The sequence below is a fragment of the Apteryx rowi genome, unplaced genomic scaffold, assembly GCF_003343035.1.
Source record: "Apteryx rowi isolate R43461 unplaced genomic scaffold, aptRow1 scaffold_320, whole genome shotgun sequence".
NCBI lineage: Eukaryota > Metazoa > Chordata > Aves > Apterygiformes > Apterygidae > Apteryx > Apteryx rowi.
Window position 1 is genome coordinate 856,592 of NW_020449642.1, and position 18,173 is coordinate 874,764.

At 47.6% G+C, this 18,173-nt stretch overlaps 1 protein-coding gene across 1 annotated transcript in view; it reads right to left on the bottom strand.

The window, feature by feature from the left end:
* Positions 1-252: 252 nt before the first annotated feature.
* The window catches only part of SGPL1 (sphingosine-1-phosphate lyase 1), a 24,074-nt gene continuing 6,153 nt past the window's right edge, over positions 253-18,173 (bottom strand). The window contains exons 4-13 of the mRNA XM_026071076.1: positions 17,327-17,406; positions 15,940-16,068; positions 9,192-9,280; positions 7,914-8,019; positions 7,324-7,422; positions 6,326-6,475; positions 5,465-5,703; positions 4,667-4,813; positions 3,483-3,603; positions 253-3,379 (exon numbers count right to left, since the gene is read on the bottom strand). Of these exons, the coding sequence (XP_025926861.1) occupies positions 3,239-3,379; positions 3,483-3,603; positions 4,667-4,813; positions 5,465-5,703; positions 6,326-6,475; positions 7,324-7,422; positions 7,914-8,019; positions 9,192-9,280; positions 15,940-16,068; positions 17,327-17,406 (1,301 nt within the window). The 3' untranslated portion in view covers positions 253-3,238. The remainder of the gene's footprint in view (positions 3,380-3,482; positions 3,604-4,666; positions 4,814-5,464; positions 5,704-6,325; positions 6,476-7,323; positions 7,423-7,913; positions 8,020-9,191; positions 9,281-15,939; positions 16,069-17,326; positions 17,407-18,173) is intronic.

Consider the following 18,173-nt stretch of genomic DNA (forward strand, 5'->3'; position numbering starts at 1 on the left):
ATAAAGTATTAAAAGAAAATCCATAGCTCTTCGGTGCAACACTTTCCGCATCCCTGAGCATCACCCGCAGGGCACAGTCAGGGACACCACCTTCATCTTGACAGAATGACAAAGCAGCTCCCGGGCAGAGCTAATAAGATTCATAAACCGTTCTCCAAACCACAGACCAGGCTGTCCACGAGCACGGCCAGGAGTGATAGGTCCCCACCCATTCAAGTAAGCGTTAAAACAGAAAAAGGTTCAACGAGCCTATATAGCTAAATGCACCATTTTAATGCAAACTAGGCCCTCTTTCACCATCTCTTCAGTTATTTCAGCCTACAGTTTTACACAGCGGCAAACCAGAGCAATACAGAATAGTGCCATCAGGTGAACTCTTGTCCCAGAAGTTCATTAAAAACGGTCAATGCGTATTTAAAGGGCAAGATAGTGTTGTATGCAACCCTTCCACCCCCCCAACCCTCCCTTCCCCACAAATCATCAGAAAAGTGCAGATGAAATCCATGGCATGAAGACGGACATCTCTTCTTGGTCCATCCCACTGGATATTCTTCAGTCTGGTACCTTGAGCAGCCAGCTCCCTTGGGAGTGCTTTGTACAAATAACAACTTTAACGTCCCACTTGCTAAACCGAACCAGCCAGAAATCTTACAGGAATCAACAGTGGGGAAGTTCCCTCCAAGCCTAAAGTACCATCTAGTTTCAGATCATAATCCAGTCCACAGAATTCTTCTTCTTTTTTTCCTTTTAAACAACTATACAGCCTATTAATCCATCATATTTCTAAGACCATGTGGCATGATAAAGGAGATGCAGATTACATATTAGATGACAAGGATGAACAAGACTAYACACCAGTAAAGTACAGCACTCTTCTCCTGACCACAAAAAGATTACATTTACAGTATAGAACAAATACACATAAAACAATTAAACCCACAAATATTACTATTAAGTGAAGCCCAGAATGAAGTACATTGACTTACAAATAACATCTTCAAATACATCCAAAAACATGAAATGGAGCACTGATCCGTTAGGTCCATCTRCTTCCTTGGAGGAGAACCCGAGTGGGGAAGGAGAGGGTGTTTCCCCCGCCCATTCCCCAATCTGTCCCCCGCCCCTTCTTTTAAAGCAGAAACARAGTACTTTCCTTCTTTGTTTTCCAAATCTTGGCTCAAAGAGAACCATCACAGTAGCTAGATACTGAAGAYTCGCTCTCCAAAGCGCAGAAAACTCTGAGAGATGCAGTAATAGTCACATTGGCAAGATGTTAACAGAATAAATAGGTCCAACACAAATGCTGACCAGGGGAGCTGGTAACACCATCAAGAGAGCATCAGGCAACTCAAATGCACTGCTTTCAAAAGGGCTCAGAGACATGCACACTGTCATCAGTTTAATGAGACAGGAGATGGCCAAAACACAACGTCTCACAGCACTGAAGAACAGACCTGTTAAAAAGCAAATATTCCTCCCCACAGACACTGGGCCCAAGGTTGCGCTTGTTTTTGCAGTGGTTAAGCAACCCTCTCATGCAGTATAATTATTGTGCAAGTGTGYGCTTCAGCTATGTTAAGCCAGCGAGGGTCAGCTTAGGGCTAACCAGCGCAGTACCGCAGAGAGATGCCTTCAGCTGTCCCGCGCAGGACCGTGCGGTCCTGGCGCGCGGTCTTCCCCCAAGCGYTGCACAGCAATCCTATCCCTTGTGCAACTCTGCCGGTGAAACTCTCCGTAGCGTGCAAGAAGCTGGGAAGAAATGCACGGGAAAGCCCTGGAGGAAAACCCCACCACTGTTTCACAACTCAAGTGACTCTAGTTTGTCCTTAAGGCCACAGTTGCCTCACAAGTTGCACTGGTAAAACTCTCTCACAGTAAAAATAGTGGAGAAAAATAGGAAGGGTGGGCCATGCACCCAAGGCTAGAATAGCTCCAGCTATTGCATCCTAGCAATCTGCCTTTCAGCGCTATACCAGCGTCTCTGTAATACTGTGAAGGGACTTGGCTCAATACAACTGTCCTACCTTATGGGCAAGCATACTTTACCTGAGGCCAGTCTGCCCTTGAGGTTATTTTCAATAAAGTACCGTAAGGAAACGACTGCAAACATTGCAGTCAATAGCTGAACCCTCAAACTCTTCCTGGCATCCCACAAAAAGCCAGGGAAGCGTCAAGGCACAATGGTGAATGCCCTTTTGAGAATGTGCCTTAAAAGAATCAGTGCAAAGAGCAGACAGCAATTGCTACTTTCTATTACAAAAGTCACCTTTTCATACTAAAAGATTATGGTAGAAAAAAGTCAACTTTGGTGCCATATGTTTGCATACGAAGTCCGTAGCCATGACACACACCAGGGCTCGACTGACTCAACTACAGCATTGCGAGACAGTGCAAAACCTTCAAGTTATAAACAGTGAAATCACCGTTTTGCACATCCCTCCAGAATTGTGCAAGGTACAACAGCAATCTAGGTGGCAAATGCATGTGTTCTAGAAGAGGCAGGAAAGCAAAATAGATACCATGTACCTACGATTTTGAGTACCATCCAGTTCCTCTCCCTGCACCACCCACTTGGTTTCTATTTCTGTTGCTACTCAAACGAGAGATTCCAGAAGAGGATTTTGCATTGTTTTTTTGCCCCCCCCCAACAGATATTGATTGCAGTCTCACTGAGATCTCCAGGGGGGGATTTTAAAGAGTACATGACCACTTTCCTTTGCCAATTTATCAACCCTGCATTACACAGATATAAGGCTCCTAGCACAGTTTGTTAAATGCAGTAGCTTGGAGGAATACTCAGAAGAAAACAAAACTTTCAATTTATTTTCTACCTTCAACTTCTGGGAAGATCAATGCTTTGGAACACAACGTCAGAACTAGAACCTATCCCTTGGCTGGACATCGGCCGAATACAAGGTCTGAGGAGAAGAAACAGTGAGGAATGAAGCGACATTTAGAATACCTGAGGAATTTGGAGTTGTGGAATGGMCATTCATTTCACCATCAGTAATCCTGATGAAAACAGACAGGGGGAAGGGAAGAAAAGCCCTAAAATTAAAGTTGGGCATGAAAACAATGCAGATGTCAGAGTAGACACAGGTGGGGAAGGAAGTTTCCAAGACCAAGCTGCCATCAGACCTGCACTTGTGGGAACTAAGGCTTACTGCAATCTCTTTCCCAGAAAACCTTTAGAGCCACCCCAGTGCTAGCTGGAAAGGCACCAGTTGCGGCACTACAGTCAGCGGTGGCCAGGAGAGCCGTTCATGTGCTTCTCGCTGCAAGGAACATCCGTGCTGTAGAGGCCATCCAGGTACGCCTGAGAAATCTCCGCTACCAAGCTCCGGTCCGGGATGGACTGGGCCATTCCATAGATGGCTCCCTAAGGGGAGAGGAAGRGAACGTTACTACCATCAGGGAAAGGTGCTTCGACGTACATAACCCGCTCACCCCAAATACACCCTCACTATGTCCTGGCTCCTTACCATGCCTGTGGTCTCGGCATTGACATCCTTCATGATCTCGTCAACGCTGTCTTTGACATCTTTCAAGAACTGTTCGGCAACACCCGGCTTCGTGTGCAACTGCGTAATGCAAAGGTGAATGCTGGGCAGGCAAGGGAGAAGGCAGAGATTAGCCACGCCAAGTATGCACAGCTCCACATTTGCAGAGCAAACAGCATCTGAGGCCTTCCCTGGCCAGTGACAGCTGTGTATCTCCTTGAAATAACATTTCAGAGGTATAAAGGGAGATGACTATCCACTACCTTCCAATTAAAGGCAATCTCTCCATAATATTTGCTATAACCAAGCTCTTCTTTTGCAAAATTGCAAATCCACCTTCCTTCCCAACATCACCATACATAGCTAAAAGCCTGCAACTGCCTCACCTCACCCCAGTTACATCTGGTTAGAAAGATGCAGCTGCATGGGAGCACGCTTCGCTCCAGGGATGCTTGCCGTAATTTCCTTCCCCTTCCCCTCCAGCCGAGATGAGCTGTCAGCCTGCACGTGTCGGCCACCCCCAGCATGGAAGTTCACACCTACCGGAAGGGATGGGGCTACTCGCACCTCTGAGCTACTGCTTCAGGCTCTCTAGGGCTCCTCTTCACGCTAACTGCAAGTCTAAAACTTTTTCAGCACACCTACAACTTAAAAGGTTTGCCCTTTTCATGCACAGGAACACAACTTCTACCCACTCAAGGAAAATCATGGACAAACATTCATTTTACATCAGGCTGGAAAGATCACAGAAAATGATCAAACCTTCATTGTTCTCTCAATTACCTTCATGTTCAGTGTGCAGGAGAAAGAAATAAAAATCTACAAAATCTCACTTGGCTAACACAAGATAAAGTCCTGGCTATTTGTATTTTTCCGCTTGTATAATGCAGAGGCAAAGAGAAAGAAAGTCTCAGATATGCCCTCTGCCAGGCTCATTAAAATTACTATTGCCTCATCTTCACTGCAGTAACCGCTATATATCAGCAATTACAAAGGTAATTGCTTCTCCAGAGGAAAAGTCTACATATAATTTATCAGATATGGACAACACCACTCAGCAAGTCGAGAGAGCTACGTGGTCCAAAGACGACCATCTCGCATACCCGGGCTATGCACATCGCTCCACTGGTCTACAACAACGGCTCCCACTGTGACCACAAACTCACCTTGATGGGAACTGCAGGACATTCAAGTTCCACCCTTTCGCAGCTAACAAATTAGATAATCGATAAATGTCAAAAGTGTCCGAACCGATGGAGAGGACAGACACCTCGGGTTTCCCAAAAATGAAGATGCTGTCAATTTTTCTCAACCTTGAAACAATATTAAAGAGAGAAGAAGCGACTAATCAGAGTTACAGGATTACAGCAGAAGGAGGTCAGCCATTCGGTCCTTCTTTCTGGAGCCTCAGAGGAAAAGGTACATATGGAGGGGGATAGAGTGCAACACATTCCTACCAAAAATCATGCAACCAGCCCAGGCCATAAGGCCTCGCAAGAGGACTCCAGTGATTAGAAGCCCTGAGTCAAGTACGCTCAGGAAGAAACGGAAAAGAGGGAGGACAGAGAGGCAAGGAAACACAGAGCAGCAAAGAGCATCAGTCCATCACATCACACAGCAATGCAGGCACGCTAACAAGAGCGATTATAACCCTTCTTTCAGCAGCTGGAGTAAGTCCTTCCCGATTCCCCCTCAGCCACAACTAAGGCAGGAGAAACTCTCCAAGTAAGGCCAGCTAAATAAAGATGCCTGCATCCCTCCTCTCTGTGCCCTCCAGCTGTATGAAGGAGGGCAGTAGCTTGGGCATAAATGAGGCATCTTCTCCAACCGTTTCCCAGTGGATTCCCACCCAGGGGCTAACATGCTCCAGGAAAAAAGGGTACAAGAGAAACAAAAGCAGCGTGGGAGAGGGAGTCCAGAATGGGGTTAAAGAGTACAATCAAAAAGCCAAGTCACGGACATACTCCGATTCGAGGAAGCGAGCTGTTTTAATGATCCTCTTCGTCGCCTCAACGTAGCCGGACTCCCCGATGTGCATCAGAGTCGCCCAGCATGCGGCGATGATCCCACCAGCCCGGGAGCCCGCCATGGTGGGGGAGGCGTATATGCCCCCTTGCCAGTCGGGCGCTACGAAGAACTGGTAGCTCCTGTACTTCTTGTCGCTGTACAGCACCACAGAGGAACCCTTGGGAGCGTAGCCGTACTGCAAGAGGCACGCAAAGCATTACAGAGTGGCAGGAGGGCACAGGAACACGTTCAAGCACTTACTGTGACGGTCACCGAGATCGCATACCTTGATGCATCGCACAAAGCATCCACATAGGGCATTCCTTATCCCAGCACACCTCCACATAGCAGGGCAGCTACACCACCAGGACTTGGCACAGGTCCTGACACGGTGAGGTGGGACAGCTTACACCCTGCAGCAGGTTGAGGACCTGCCTTTCCCTGCAGGCAGCTAGCAGCTGCTTCATATTTTAGCTATCGAATTTATGAACTCGAAAAGACAAACTCAGTTACTAAAGATTAATTTCTCAGAAGCAAAGGAAAACTCTGAGGGGAGCCTTAACACAAAATCTGCAATGTGATAAAGACTTGAACAAAGCAGCACTTCCTCTTCATTTAAGTCTAATGCTTTCTTACCTAGCACGGCTGAAGCAAATGAACTAGTCCTTGCTTCAAGCACCCCACTGAAAAGGCATCTCTCCTGCCCTCCAGCAGTGGAGCTGCGGCACTCCTGACCGCTTTGGGACTTGAGTCCATACGATGAGGGAATTGCTCCCCCAAAATGAAAGCATTGAAAGTCCTTTCTCTCCCCTTCTTACCTTGTGGGTATCGGCAGAAATGCTGGTCACACCTTTCACGCGGAAGTCAAAGGGACGCTTTAGAGGGAACCCCGCCTTCTCCATGAAAGCAATGAGAAAACCACCCAGGCAGGCATCCACATGGAAGGGGATTTTGTACTCCACCGCCAGCTGCATGCAAACAAGAGGTTCTGGTGAGCAATATACAACCATGGAGGAAAATGATGTGGTTGGGCTAGCCAAACTCCAGTCACCAAAAATACTCCATGTTTCACATTTGGATGTTTTCTGGACCCTTTTGGAAGATCATGCCATTCTCAAGCTGTTGAGCCCTGGATGATCTGGAAGGGCTGGCTAGTTGTAGGATGACTCCTCCTTTTGCTTTCCATATATTTAGAGATTAACAGCGAGAGGAAAAAACAACATTGTATTTTGGCAGTTTACTGTATTTGCCAAAGAGATGTGACAACTTGGTCTGAAAGTGGATATCCCAAATACACTACAAGCATGTGATCCAAATGAAAAGAAGATCAGAAGTTGCTGACTGGTTACATACAAAATAAATAATGGGAGCATGGAGAGAAAAATCAAGAGGCCTGTTTCAAAAATGAGATCCTGGTCCTTTGCTTCCTCCTCCTTCCACACATCCCTACGACTTTTCCACCAAGCTTGCTACAACCAAAGCCTTTTACCAGGTGGACTATTCTGCTGCTATTTCCTTTCAGGTGTCAAAGAATGAGCCCTTTTGCTTGGTGTTGCAATGGAGCAGAGCTCTAACCCACGTGCACAATACATACAGTTACAGCAGAAGTTTATGGCAGTGACTTCAGAGACAAAACGTGCACTAAAGGCGTGCCCGCGCCACTCTGCACGCAGTGGCCCAAGTTTAAATCCAGCCTCCTGCAGCCAGCTTTACGACAACGTCCAGGGTTAACTTCAGCTATTTAAAGCCCACCCACAGCAGTGGGATATACCAGTTTTATTGCTATAGCTCCCAGAAGTCACGGGGGGCGTCCTACCTTGGCCACCTCTTCAACGGGGTCCATAATTCCATGCGGGAACTGGGGAGCAGAACAGACCAGCACGGCTGTGTTCTTCGAAATGGCTCTCCTCATTGCCTGAAGATTTAAAGAGAGAAGATGCTCACACTCCATTTACCAAGTTCCACCCTGCCAAAAAAGATAAAAAATGAAAACATGCAGCTTCTGGTCTTAAAAACAAACCAAYACAAAAGAGCCCACAGAAACCAACGCAATGAGCTGTAAGCATCAGACGACATCAACTGAGTCATTTAACTCATCCCCTTGGAAATAACGGAACATGTTGTTCACCCTCATCTGAAACCTGTAGCTATTTCTGAAACACACAAATTATTTGATTCTAAAAGAATGACATGGGACAAAGGGATGGTTTCCATCCGATTATTTCAAATAGGACTTTATATGCAGCGACAGGCATTTACTCTTACAGTTCTTCCTTATTTCCAGGAAACATAGCTCATCTCCTCTTTCTACCCACTGACTTAGCACCCTGACAGGCAGATGCCTGCTATTTCTTGCACACCGCTTGTTTCCCCCAGAAAGAGTGCTGTGCTGCCTAAAAGCAATACCTGAACATCCACTTCCATATTCTTGGTCAACGGGATGTGAATGATCTTGAGGCCAAAGTAGTGTGCTGCTTTGTCAAACGCTGCGTGAGCGCTCTTCGGGACCAACCTAGGAAAGCAGCAGATTCCAAACTTCAGCCCAGGTAGCACCTAAGCCTTAAGGTAAACAGGAGGGGAAAGAGCACAAATCCAACCTGCAGGTGTTTCTGTGCTTCCTCCCTTACGGACAGGTCACAAACAGGCAAAAGCCAAAAATCATACAGACTGAAAGAAAAGGTGGGGAAAACGCACTCTGGGACGCAAGAGAGGCCATGTGCTATTCTGAACTAAAACAGTGGTCACTCAATCTTTAATGACACAGAGCAAACCTATTAGAAGGAATTCTATTCCACTACGTGGTCTTCTGTGAACCAGGAAGCATAGTTCCCATAAAAAAAAGTTAATTCCTTGCCATAACAGACAAGATTGCATCATCTCCAAACAACCATCCTCACTGAGGGGGGCCCATCACAGCACAAAACGGAAGGAACAGCATAAATACATCAAATGAACTTAACACTCGCTGTCTCACATCTCCAGTGGCAGTGGCTAGACTGCAAAAAAAAAAAAAAAAAAAAGCATTTGCCTTGTTTTCTGTGGCATCCTATCTTTATTGGGGCCTTTAACGGCATGCAAAAACATCAGAAAGGGAAGGAAAAAAAAAAGTCACAGGAATTCAGCAGATGAACACCACAGTGTTTCATCTCTCATGTTTTCCCCTCGGAAGCAATTAAGCAGAGAAATAAATTTGAGGCACCGTTTAGAAAAAAGATGCACATCAGAGAGAGCAAATCCTACATTAGCAGTGTAATGATTAGCACAGATTCTCATTTCAGCCCCAATCAGCCTCGACTTTAGTCCCAGAATTTTCAGGCTAAACGTCTTTGATCAGAATAAATTAAAACCCTTATGCACTTCAAAGTGCCTCGCAATCTGTGCTGAAGAGGGGCCCAAAGCTGAAACGAGCAGGCTTTTCTAGAGCAGCGCGCAGATATTGCCAAAATACATCTGCACGGCATGGCTGCAACAGCAACGTTCACGCCTGGGTTCCCAGGCTGCTTAAAGGTTCCTGCGCTTTTGCTCCGTTTCCTTGCATCCACGTTTCTCTCCTGCATTCAGTCCTTCAGACACAGAAGAGATGGCAAAGAGCTACGAAACGAAGGAAGATCGGGACCAAGCAGCCACCTCCACTCAAAGGAGCAATTAAGTCGCGAGAGCCTCCAAAGCGGAGGTATTGCATACATTTCTGGATGTTTGACGCCCCTCTCGTACGCCAGGTCTCGGTACGCCTTGCAGGCCATCAGAATGCTCTCGGTGCCCCCAGACGTCATCTGTTGGGGAGAAAAGAAACAAAAAGAAAAAAAGAAAATCACCTACATGGATGTTACAGAAGAGAAGAGGGGAAGAGGAAAGGATGCTGCCACAGCATCTCTGCCCAGAGACGTTTCAGAGGCCAGAGACGCAGAGGACAACTCAGGTTTGCAAGGGCAGCAGAAGCCGTTGAGCAGTTCAAGGTGCTTTCTAGCGTTCAGGTCGAAAGTGCACATTTAAGTAAGCTTTGGCTCCGCTATCTAAAGGGGAAAAAGCGACCCAAAACCCTGACGAGAGAGGAAAGCCCGCACGGTCCCTAGCCGGCAGGGACGACCGCACCTCACGAGCACACGAGTACGCGCTCAGCTCTTGATCACCTGGGGATCGTTCAGCTGGTTGCAGATTAGCTACRCCACGTAGGCGGAAACAACAAAGCTAGTTCGGTACCAAGACAACTCAGGTACGGCGGGGTTTATTGCGCCTGGAGCACCGCCAGGTTGAGGCACRGCGCCAGCTCGGCGCTGGCACTGCTCCGGAGCCAAGGAGCCTTCCCCGAGCTTGGACACCGGCGGGGACAGGGCTCTCTCCCGCCCCGTCTCTGCAGAGGCCAGCCGAGCTCTGGCCAGTAGCAGGCCGGAGCCGGTAGATCCTGAAGGACCTCGGAAACGTTACGCCGTGAGGGATTTCTGGAGCGCAAGTCCCCGAGCAGCCCACCRCCCCCGTCGCCGCAGCCCCTACCACCCTGAGCACGGCGGGGCAGCGCGTTCTGCATCAGGCGACRGGCAAGAGGAACGCACGGGCGCGCRCGCACCCCAGCTGCTGGAGCAGGCGTACTGTCGCAGACCAGCACTCGAGAGCTTTTAAAAATAAATATATAAACCCCTTACAGGAAGGTATGCTAAGACAGGAAAGCCAGCAAACGGGAGGGTTGTCCCTCCTTGGCCAGCCTTCAGGAGCTCTGAGGGACAGAGCAGAGAGTATGCACAAACCTTTCAAAGKAAAATTTTACCCTAATAAAACGTGGGGCTGTTTTTTCAAGCAGGACTTATGCTCTGCATGAAAGGCACTGCCAATGCCAAGCGGGCTGTAACTTGAGGAGGGCTGGTACGTGGCCCAGGTGTACCTAGTTCAGGTGAAAGAGAGGAATCAAAGCGACACACATTGCTTAGGGAAGGCTCAGCTTTGACCTCCTCGGGCGCTGAGCCGACTGTCACTTCCCCTTTTTAACCCTCCCCTAAAACAGAAACACAAAAAGGATGTAATCGCATGTGCACATCTTACGTTATCCACTGGTCTGGGTTTCAGTTTTTCACCAGCTGACACTGCTGCAAAACCCCAAAATGCAAAAAGTGTGACTGCGTGACAAGGACAAGCATAAGTACAGAGATGAGGAACAAAAAAAACCACCGCCGCATTTGTTCCTAGCACGAGCCAAGCCAGCAGCAGCTGCCGCCGCGGGCACCGTGCAAGCGACTGTCTCACCACAGACAAACAAGTCCTGCTTTTTTGTACTTTGGGAATCAACAGCTGTTGCAAGGAAAAAAAAAAAAAATCCTAACAGAGCCTCACACTGGCTAAAAAAAAAAATTCTGTTGCACTTATTGTGAAGCAAATAGACGGTAGCAGGAACACAACGTCCCGAGTACTTTATAGGCTGAGTCACTCACTTCTCAACCCTTCTCATGAAAAAGCTTGTCAGCTATTATTCTGGGGAAAAAGCAACTGGCATCACGCGGATTTTCCCTTCCCACTGCCGGGCGGTAGAACAGGAACAGAATTATTTTGCCCTTACAATATTGCTTACTGTATTGCAGCAATTGCGAAGACGCTGCTGGGCACGATTTTGAGACCTTGGGCGGACGTTGCTGAACGCTAGGTAAGTCATGCCAGCGGGCCCTGCCGCTCGTTGAACAGGCACTCCCTGCCTCTGCCTTCATCTAACCGGCCTTCAAAGCGCAGCCCCTGGAAGAGCCGTACTCCCGCTCCCATCTTTCCACCGGCGCGCCRACGTCTTGCCCTTATAGATGACACCTTCCTCCAAAATCTGGCCTGCAAAGTTGCCAAAGTCGAGCCGCGCGCACCGTTTGGGAGGTCAAGGTTGATGTTATTCACCATTCGCCTAGACGGGCGCTTTCCGCCTGCAGAGGGAGTCCGGAGGCTCCGGAGGCTCCGCGAGCGGCAGCAAACCCCCTCTGCAACCATCCAGGCCTGAATCACCATCACAGGACACAAGTTCCCCTCCGGCCGCCCCGCCGTGATTCAGCACCGGCCCACGGCAGGCACAAATACTTTTTCTCCCCTTTAAGTTAAAGCCCGCAGGCCCAGGGAAGGGCTGGCCAGGGGCACTGGTTTAAGCAGCTTCCCGACTGGGCGCTATCTGCAAAAGCCAGAAGCGGCATGCGGAAAAAGGCAAACAAGCACGCTCTCCTGCTCCCGATTTATTTGGTTCTGCAAATGGGAGGGGAGAGAAGAAAGCATGGGGGAAGAAAAATACTCCTCCCGCCTCCTAAAGTTTATATATCCGTTCCATYGCTCGCTCCCTGCAAATCCCAGTTCCCTGCAACCTCAACATTAGCACAGCAATGAGAGGTGCGGTCCCTGTTATATGATTTCTTCGGCGAGGCCACCTTCATGTTGCTGCCAAAACGTCACACACCTTGCACGTTTAGCAGTCTCTAAATTTTGCTTGCATTTTTCCCCCCATAGGAAATACCTCTCTCCAGACCCTGGAGACCAAAGTTGACCGAAAGTTTCTCTGAGCTGAACTACCCTATGAATAAGGGCAGTAAATCGCAACTCATTTCTGAGATATCATCAGAGCAAAAATATACCATGATCCCCTGGATGCTCATAACATGGAGGCAGGCTGACCCAAAACCCCTGTGAAGCCAGGGGTTGTAAATGCCACCAGTTATCCCTCCCAAGGCGACCCGCTTGTCGCCGCAGATAAAACCGGACCGATCTGCAGGAGGGCAAGCCGGAGTTTAAGCCTCCCAGGATGCAGCATTCACATTTCACTTTTAGATTTCAAACGTGTGACTAGCTATATGACAAAGTTTGGAAAGCCCAAAACACGGGAGGAAGAGGCAAGCCAACTTCTACAGGGAGCTAGGTTTCCATCGTCTTCTGCTTTTGCTTCCTCTATCTTGTCCTCAGCTGCAAAATAAGCGCAAAGAAGAATTGAGAAAGACAGAGAGACGTCAAATATATGCATACACACGGACAACTTTCCTCTGCACTCCACTTGAGGCTGCCTTTTCTTCTTAAAGTTCACAACTACTAACCACTAAAAAACAGAAATCATTGAAGCCTGCATAAAAACAGCGACTTCTCCTCAACTTACAAGGTAAAGCCTCAGAGCCAGCACTGCAAAACAGAGCTTGTGAATCAGAGCCCAAGTCCACATCAGACAAAACCAAACTCCCCCACTCCCCTTCTACATACTGAGCTTAATTAGTCCCTCCAAATCACTGAAAGGATGCAATCAGAATCTCACGGGAGCCAAACATCACCAGCTCCTGTCTCTCTGCTCCTGCATAACACGATTAAAAGAAAGAACAAAAGGAGTAATTAGTGAGAAAGAGTAAGCATCTCTCTGCTCCTGAAAGTGATTACTTTTAAACGTGGCTTAAGAGCCTGAACATCTCTTAGTGCAGTTTAAGGCAAAAGGCATGCCTGAACATCCCACAAGGGAACTGTCAGTATTTTTAYGCTCATGTTTAAACTAAGAAGAATTGTAGCCCCCATGCCTCAAAGACAGGCAACTCCAGTAAATCATGAAAGCTACTCATCGAATTCAAAATTCAGAAATCTAAAGAAGACACCATTTATTTCAACATTTATCTAATGCATCGGCATCCTTCAGAGCATACGAACCGGACTGCTCTCCGGAGATCCTTCTTTAAGAGACGTCCGCACAACAGAGGGCAGGACCGTGCAGAGACACCCGGTCTCCGGAAGCCCTGGGAATAGCACAGATGTGGTACGGTGCTGCTTTTCCCAGGCTGAGCAGCACAGCCATTAGCCCGAGAAAGTGCCGTTCTGCAACGCGCCATGGAAATCGGAGCCCAAAGGAAGCGAACTGGCCTCCCTGAGAAGCAGAGACAAGCAGAAAACTGTGGGTTTTCCACCTAGCACAGCCGCGGATAAACTCTTCAGAAACACCAACAAGCTCCATCTACCTTCAGGGACCATCACAGGACACCAACAAAAYTGGACAAGCAGTCCCAGAGGCCTAAATCAGATTAGTTAATCCAGTGGACAGGGACATGACAACAGACACATGCATCCACTGCTTCTCGGAGACAGCCGTGATGAAATTCAGGAAAAAAAACATTTGTTTTAGTTTACAGCACTGCAGAAGTTGAATCAAGTGAACGAGAAGCCTTCTCGCTCGGAAAAAGCGACGGCACTTCCTGAACAGATCAATTTAAAGATAACTCACAGCATTATACCCTCCCTGGTGGAGCCATCTCTTATTTTACAGCCTCACCAGGTATCGGAGCGTAACTGCGGCAGTACGAGTGACCAGTTACAGCACGGCCTGTCAGAGACGGAAGGAAGAGCATCAGTTTGAGAAAAACGTTCTTTTTAAATGGCTGTGTAACTGTCAAAGCCTCCAGAAATCGTTTAGAAATATTAATTCTGTTTGGGGGAGAAAAAAAAACAAAAAAAACAAAACAAAAAAAGTCTTTGACTCCAATGACTTAAGGAGCAGGTAACCCCCCACATCTCCTCCCAAGTCTCTCCATCAAGCGTTAGCTCCTCTGGACACTCTCACAGCCAGGAAGGGCTGCGTGGGAGGAAGGTGCAAAGCCCAGTGGAGAGACTCGTTTGGACAAGATAATTACAGGGTTACAATTAATCTGCTCTTTCTGGCTACAATTAATCTGCTGTTTCCGCCCAACCAACTTTTCAGCCGTCCCTCTGACCCTGCAGATTTGAGTGGTCAGCCAGCTGGAACACAACTTCATGCCAGGTTGAACGCTTCCCCTTTTGCTTGGCTTCTGCTTGAATTTCAGCTTTGAGGCCTGATCCTCTGAAGGGGGGAAAGAAGGAAGAGGCAGAGGAAAAGTGGAAGCCATCAGAAAGCCTACGCTGAGGTTCTCATGCTGGCTGTCATCACTGTCTGATTGCGGAGCAGCTTTTTACCGTTCTGGATTTCTCCTCTTACACAATTCTACTTTCAAATTTCAGTGAAAGCACACGCAGAGCCAAGGTTGACACTTTTACAACATACACCTTACACAACAAAACCTGTACGCGTGTCGCAGACTTCAGCGAGCAAAGTTCCCTGAACAGATGGCCAGCGTCGTCGAACTACCTATTCACCATTATACGAATTAACATCTCAACCATAGGTAAAGATGAGTTTCAACAGTTTAGACCCAGCTCTCAGCACTGCAAGTCAACAAGGAGAAGAGAGGGGGTTAAATGCCTTTTAGACGCAAACAAGCCCGTTTGTTCTCTAAACTGGAGGGTGGCCACAGGGTGTGACCTCTTGCTATCGAAGGCAGTCGTGTCTTATACTCCCAGTCATACACCAATCAAGTTTCATCTTCAATCTAGTCAGAGCTTGGTCCCAACTACCCCTATTAAACAGCTCTTCTGGCACCTCCCTGCTTAATACAACCAAGCTTCAAGCAGTCAGAGTAAGCCCATTCAAGGCCAGTTCACCCAGTCAGCTCTTGGGTCAACACTGTCTTCCTATACCAGTCTTCATCCTTTCCTGGCCTTCTCCCTCCCTAGCATATTTACAGACAGCATCACCTCATGCCCAAACTCTGAAAAGTCTCTTCTGAACTATTCTCACAAACGAAAGTACTTCTTCACAAGTTATTAAGCAGCCAATGTGTACCGCAATAGCGCTCGAAGACCCTGCTAGGAGACAATGGCCTCGCTGTCCCATGCACCACAAAAAAGGGAAGAGAGAAGACTTGGCCTGAGGAACTCATAATCCTTATCAGAGAGGTAATGCAAGAGAGGAGTGTAAGAAACTATGTTTTTCTTTATAACAAAGAAAGCAAAAATCTGAACTCTTGTGCTGGGAACCCTATCGAGGCTTTAAAAATTRTTTCAACCCTAGTACACTGGAAGGCCACACAAACAAACTTGCTAAGATGGTTTTCCAGTTGGACAGATGACAATACACGCCACGCCTGCTTGATCACCAACACTTGGAGCTGCTCACTGGTGACCAGCCAGCCAGCCAGCAGGTCTTGTCCTCAGTCTTAGGGTTCTGGCAGGCTTGTGCATTTCCAGCTCAGAGATTGAAACTATGGGGAGCCGCTCAAAAATGACACTGCTCTGTTCCCCATCCTCCACCGACACCCAGCCAGCTTTCTATGGCACATTACACTGGGTCTCCTTTCCTACTGCCATCAGGGCATCATCATTTAGGACCGTGAAAAACAGCTGAAGTAAAGGACTGTCTCTGAAGAACTATTTCCCTGATTTAAATTGTCTCTTTCTCTCTCACTCTGTCGCTCATAAAGCTTCACCAAGAGGAGCAATTAGCAACCCCCTTCTGTGTGACTATGCTGGCATGGCATAAACCACAATCATATCTCAGCATGACCTTGACCTCGATCTCAGCTGGACAGCAGAAGTTGCGTGTGCACTTAAATCCAAGTCAGAAAAATACAGATGCCCATGGGACACTTGAATACAGGCTACTCACAGCACCACAGGAGTTGGGGCCCCCGTTGAAGAGCGTACAGGCTATCCTCACTACTTCCGCTTCCATCTTCCTCAAACCTGGGAATATATCCGGATGCAGCGGGTTACTCCAGGCAAACTCCTCATACACCTTCAGAAAACAGAGACAGAAAGTTAGCCTTGCAGGGGAAGCCATGGGCTATCAGTGAAGAGGTCCAGATTTGGGAATTCACCATGCATGTATAAGCCAACTAGCCCAACAAACTGCATTCAGCCACAACAAGTTCAGGGAGATCTGCAGTACTTACTCCTACTGTGAGTAAACACTACAAGCTGGGAAGCTACAGCTGGAGAAAAAAGAAATCATTTGTTTTTCTAGGGCATTCCAGCCTCCGCAATGATTAAATAATCAAGCAATATTGCTTGTTGTACAGACAGGTTTAATGGCTTAGCTATTTAAAAAAAAAAAAAAAAAAAAAAAAAAAAAGATTGTCATATCAGGTATATATGCACCCTATAACTGCTTTACCCAGAGCAGGCCAGTATGCAACCCCCAATAACTTACTGTGCAGAACTAGTTTTAAAGGAAGACCACAGGCAGAAGAAAACAGCAACAACCACCACCAAACGGAACTCACTACAGCTGTTATAAATCTTGCTCCCAGGAGCAAGACGGCTGGATTTCCCTTTCTAGCAAAAGAGTTTTTGAAGTATATATGTTTAAAAACAGACCTTTGGGCTGTTTAGGTTGTTTTCAACCTTCTCAAAGGAAAAAGTTCCCAACTAGGTAAACAGACCTAACAAAGACTTCACTGAAGCATGCCAGTCCTCCATTGTTGTAGGACTTGGACTGCAGAGTAATGCCAAAACAAATTACAAACTTCTTTTTTGCTTAAATCAAGAGCAACTCAGCTTTCCTCAGGAAAAAGCTGTCCCAATCCAAAGTCCCACAGCATCTCCACAATGRGATAGCCGGGTATGCTGTCACTCCAGCCTGCAGCTAAGTCACATCTATCGGATGGTCCTGCTGAAGCTGACCTACAGCAATTTTATGCCCCCCTCTCGCTCCCTGAATCAGAAGGTCAGTACCAATTTCCAACTCACTTGTAACCAGCTTCCTGCTTGCTTRCTCAAAACAACATCTTATCCGAGCAGATCCTGGTTATCTCTACACAGTATTTTCACAGTGACAGCCACTGGCCAGCTTTACGCTGCCCAAATGCTTTCTAATAATTCCCCTTCCACTTAAGTTTACCCTGGACTCTGTCTTCAGCATTGGCAATCTTAGTTTCAGATCTGCCCTGTTTATCTTGAAAGATGCTGGAACAGTCTTGAGGGGGTTTTGGTCACCCTTRGGGTCCTTAAGATACCTGCGAAGATGCCACGTTAGACTGCTTGCACTTCCTTACCTTCACTAGCAGACGGGTGAGTTTCTCCTCACCGCTGTACACAGTCCCCGAGACCTTCCCGTCCTCCCAGCGTACGTCTCCTGAAAGAGGAGCAAGAAGAGCACGTTGCTTGCAATCACAGCCATTCCCAGAAAGCACCAAGAAGTCTCCCACCAGTTCTGCGGATGAGGATTCAGGTTTTGAGACTTCACTAATAAGAAACARGTACGTTTTTTGTGCCACAGAGATAGCTTCCTATAATGCTACGCCTCTGGCGCCTTGTGTCCTACGAGCTTAGCAAACTACAAGCAAATGATGAATAGAGTCAGCACACAGACAACATCTAGCTGCAGCAAGCAGTTATATCCATAAGTAATCCACTTAATCCCCATTTGAGCTCCCCAAACTGTTGTCCGCACAGCTGAGTTCACACCGCCGAAGTTACAGCCAGATCCAGAGTGCCCAGCAGCGCTGCAAGCTGGGAAGGGAGAGAGGGGCCAGGTTCGTACTGCTAAAACCTACAGTGCAGGATGCCTCAATTAATTATCGCCTACAACTATATGCCACGGAAGCATTAAGCAAACCGGAGCAGCATCGACAGTGCGCCCCGTTTAACACCCCAGCAGAGTATTTCCACCCATCTGGTTACGTGCTCCACCTCCAAACCATGAGCCTCCTTCCTACAACTAACAGGCATCAGCTTCACAAGCATACAGAGGGTGAACACAGTGACAGTCCAACCCTCACTTCCACGTGACTTCAGAGGGGGAACGTTGAGTGTGGGAAGAAGGGGGCAACAGAAGGAAAAAAAAAAGAGGGGAAAGAAGGGGAGAGGGGAAAGAAGGGGAGAGGGGAAAGAAGGGGAGAG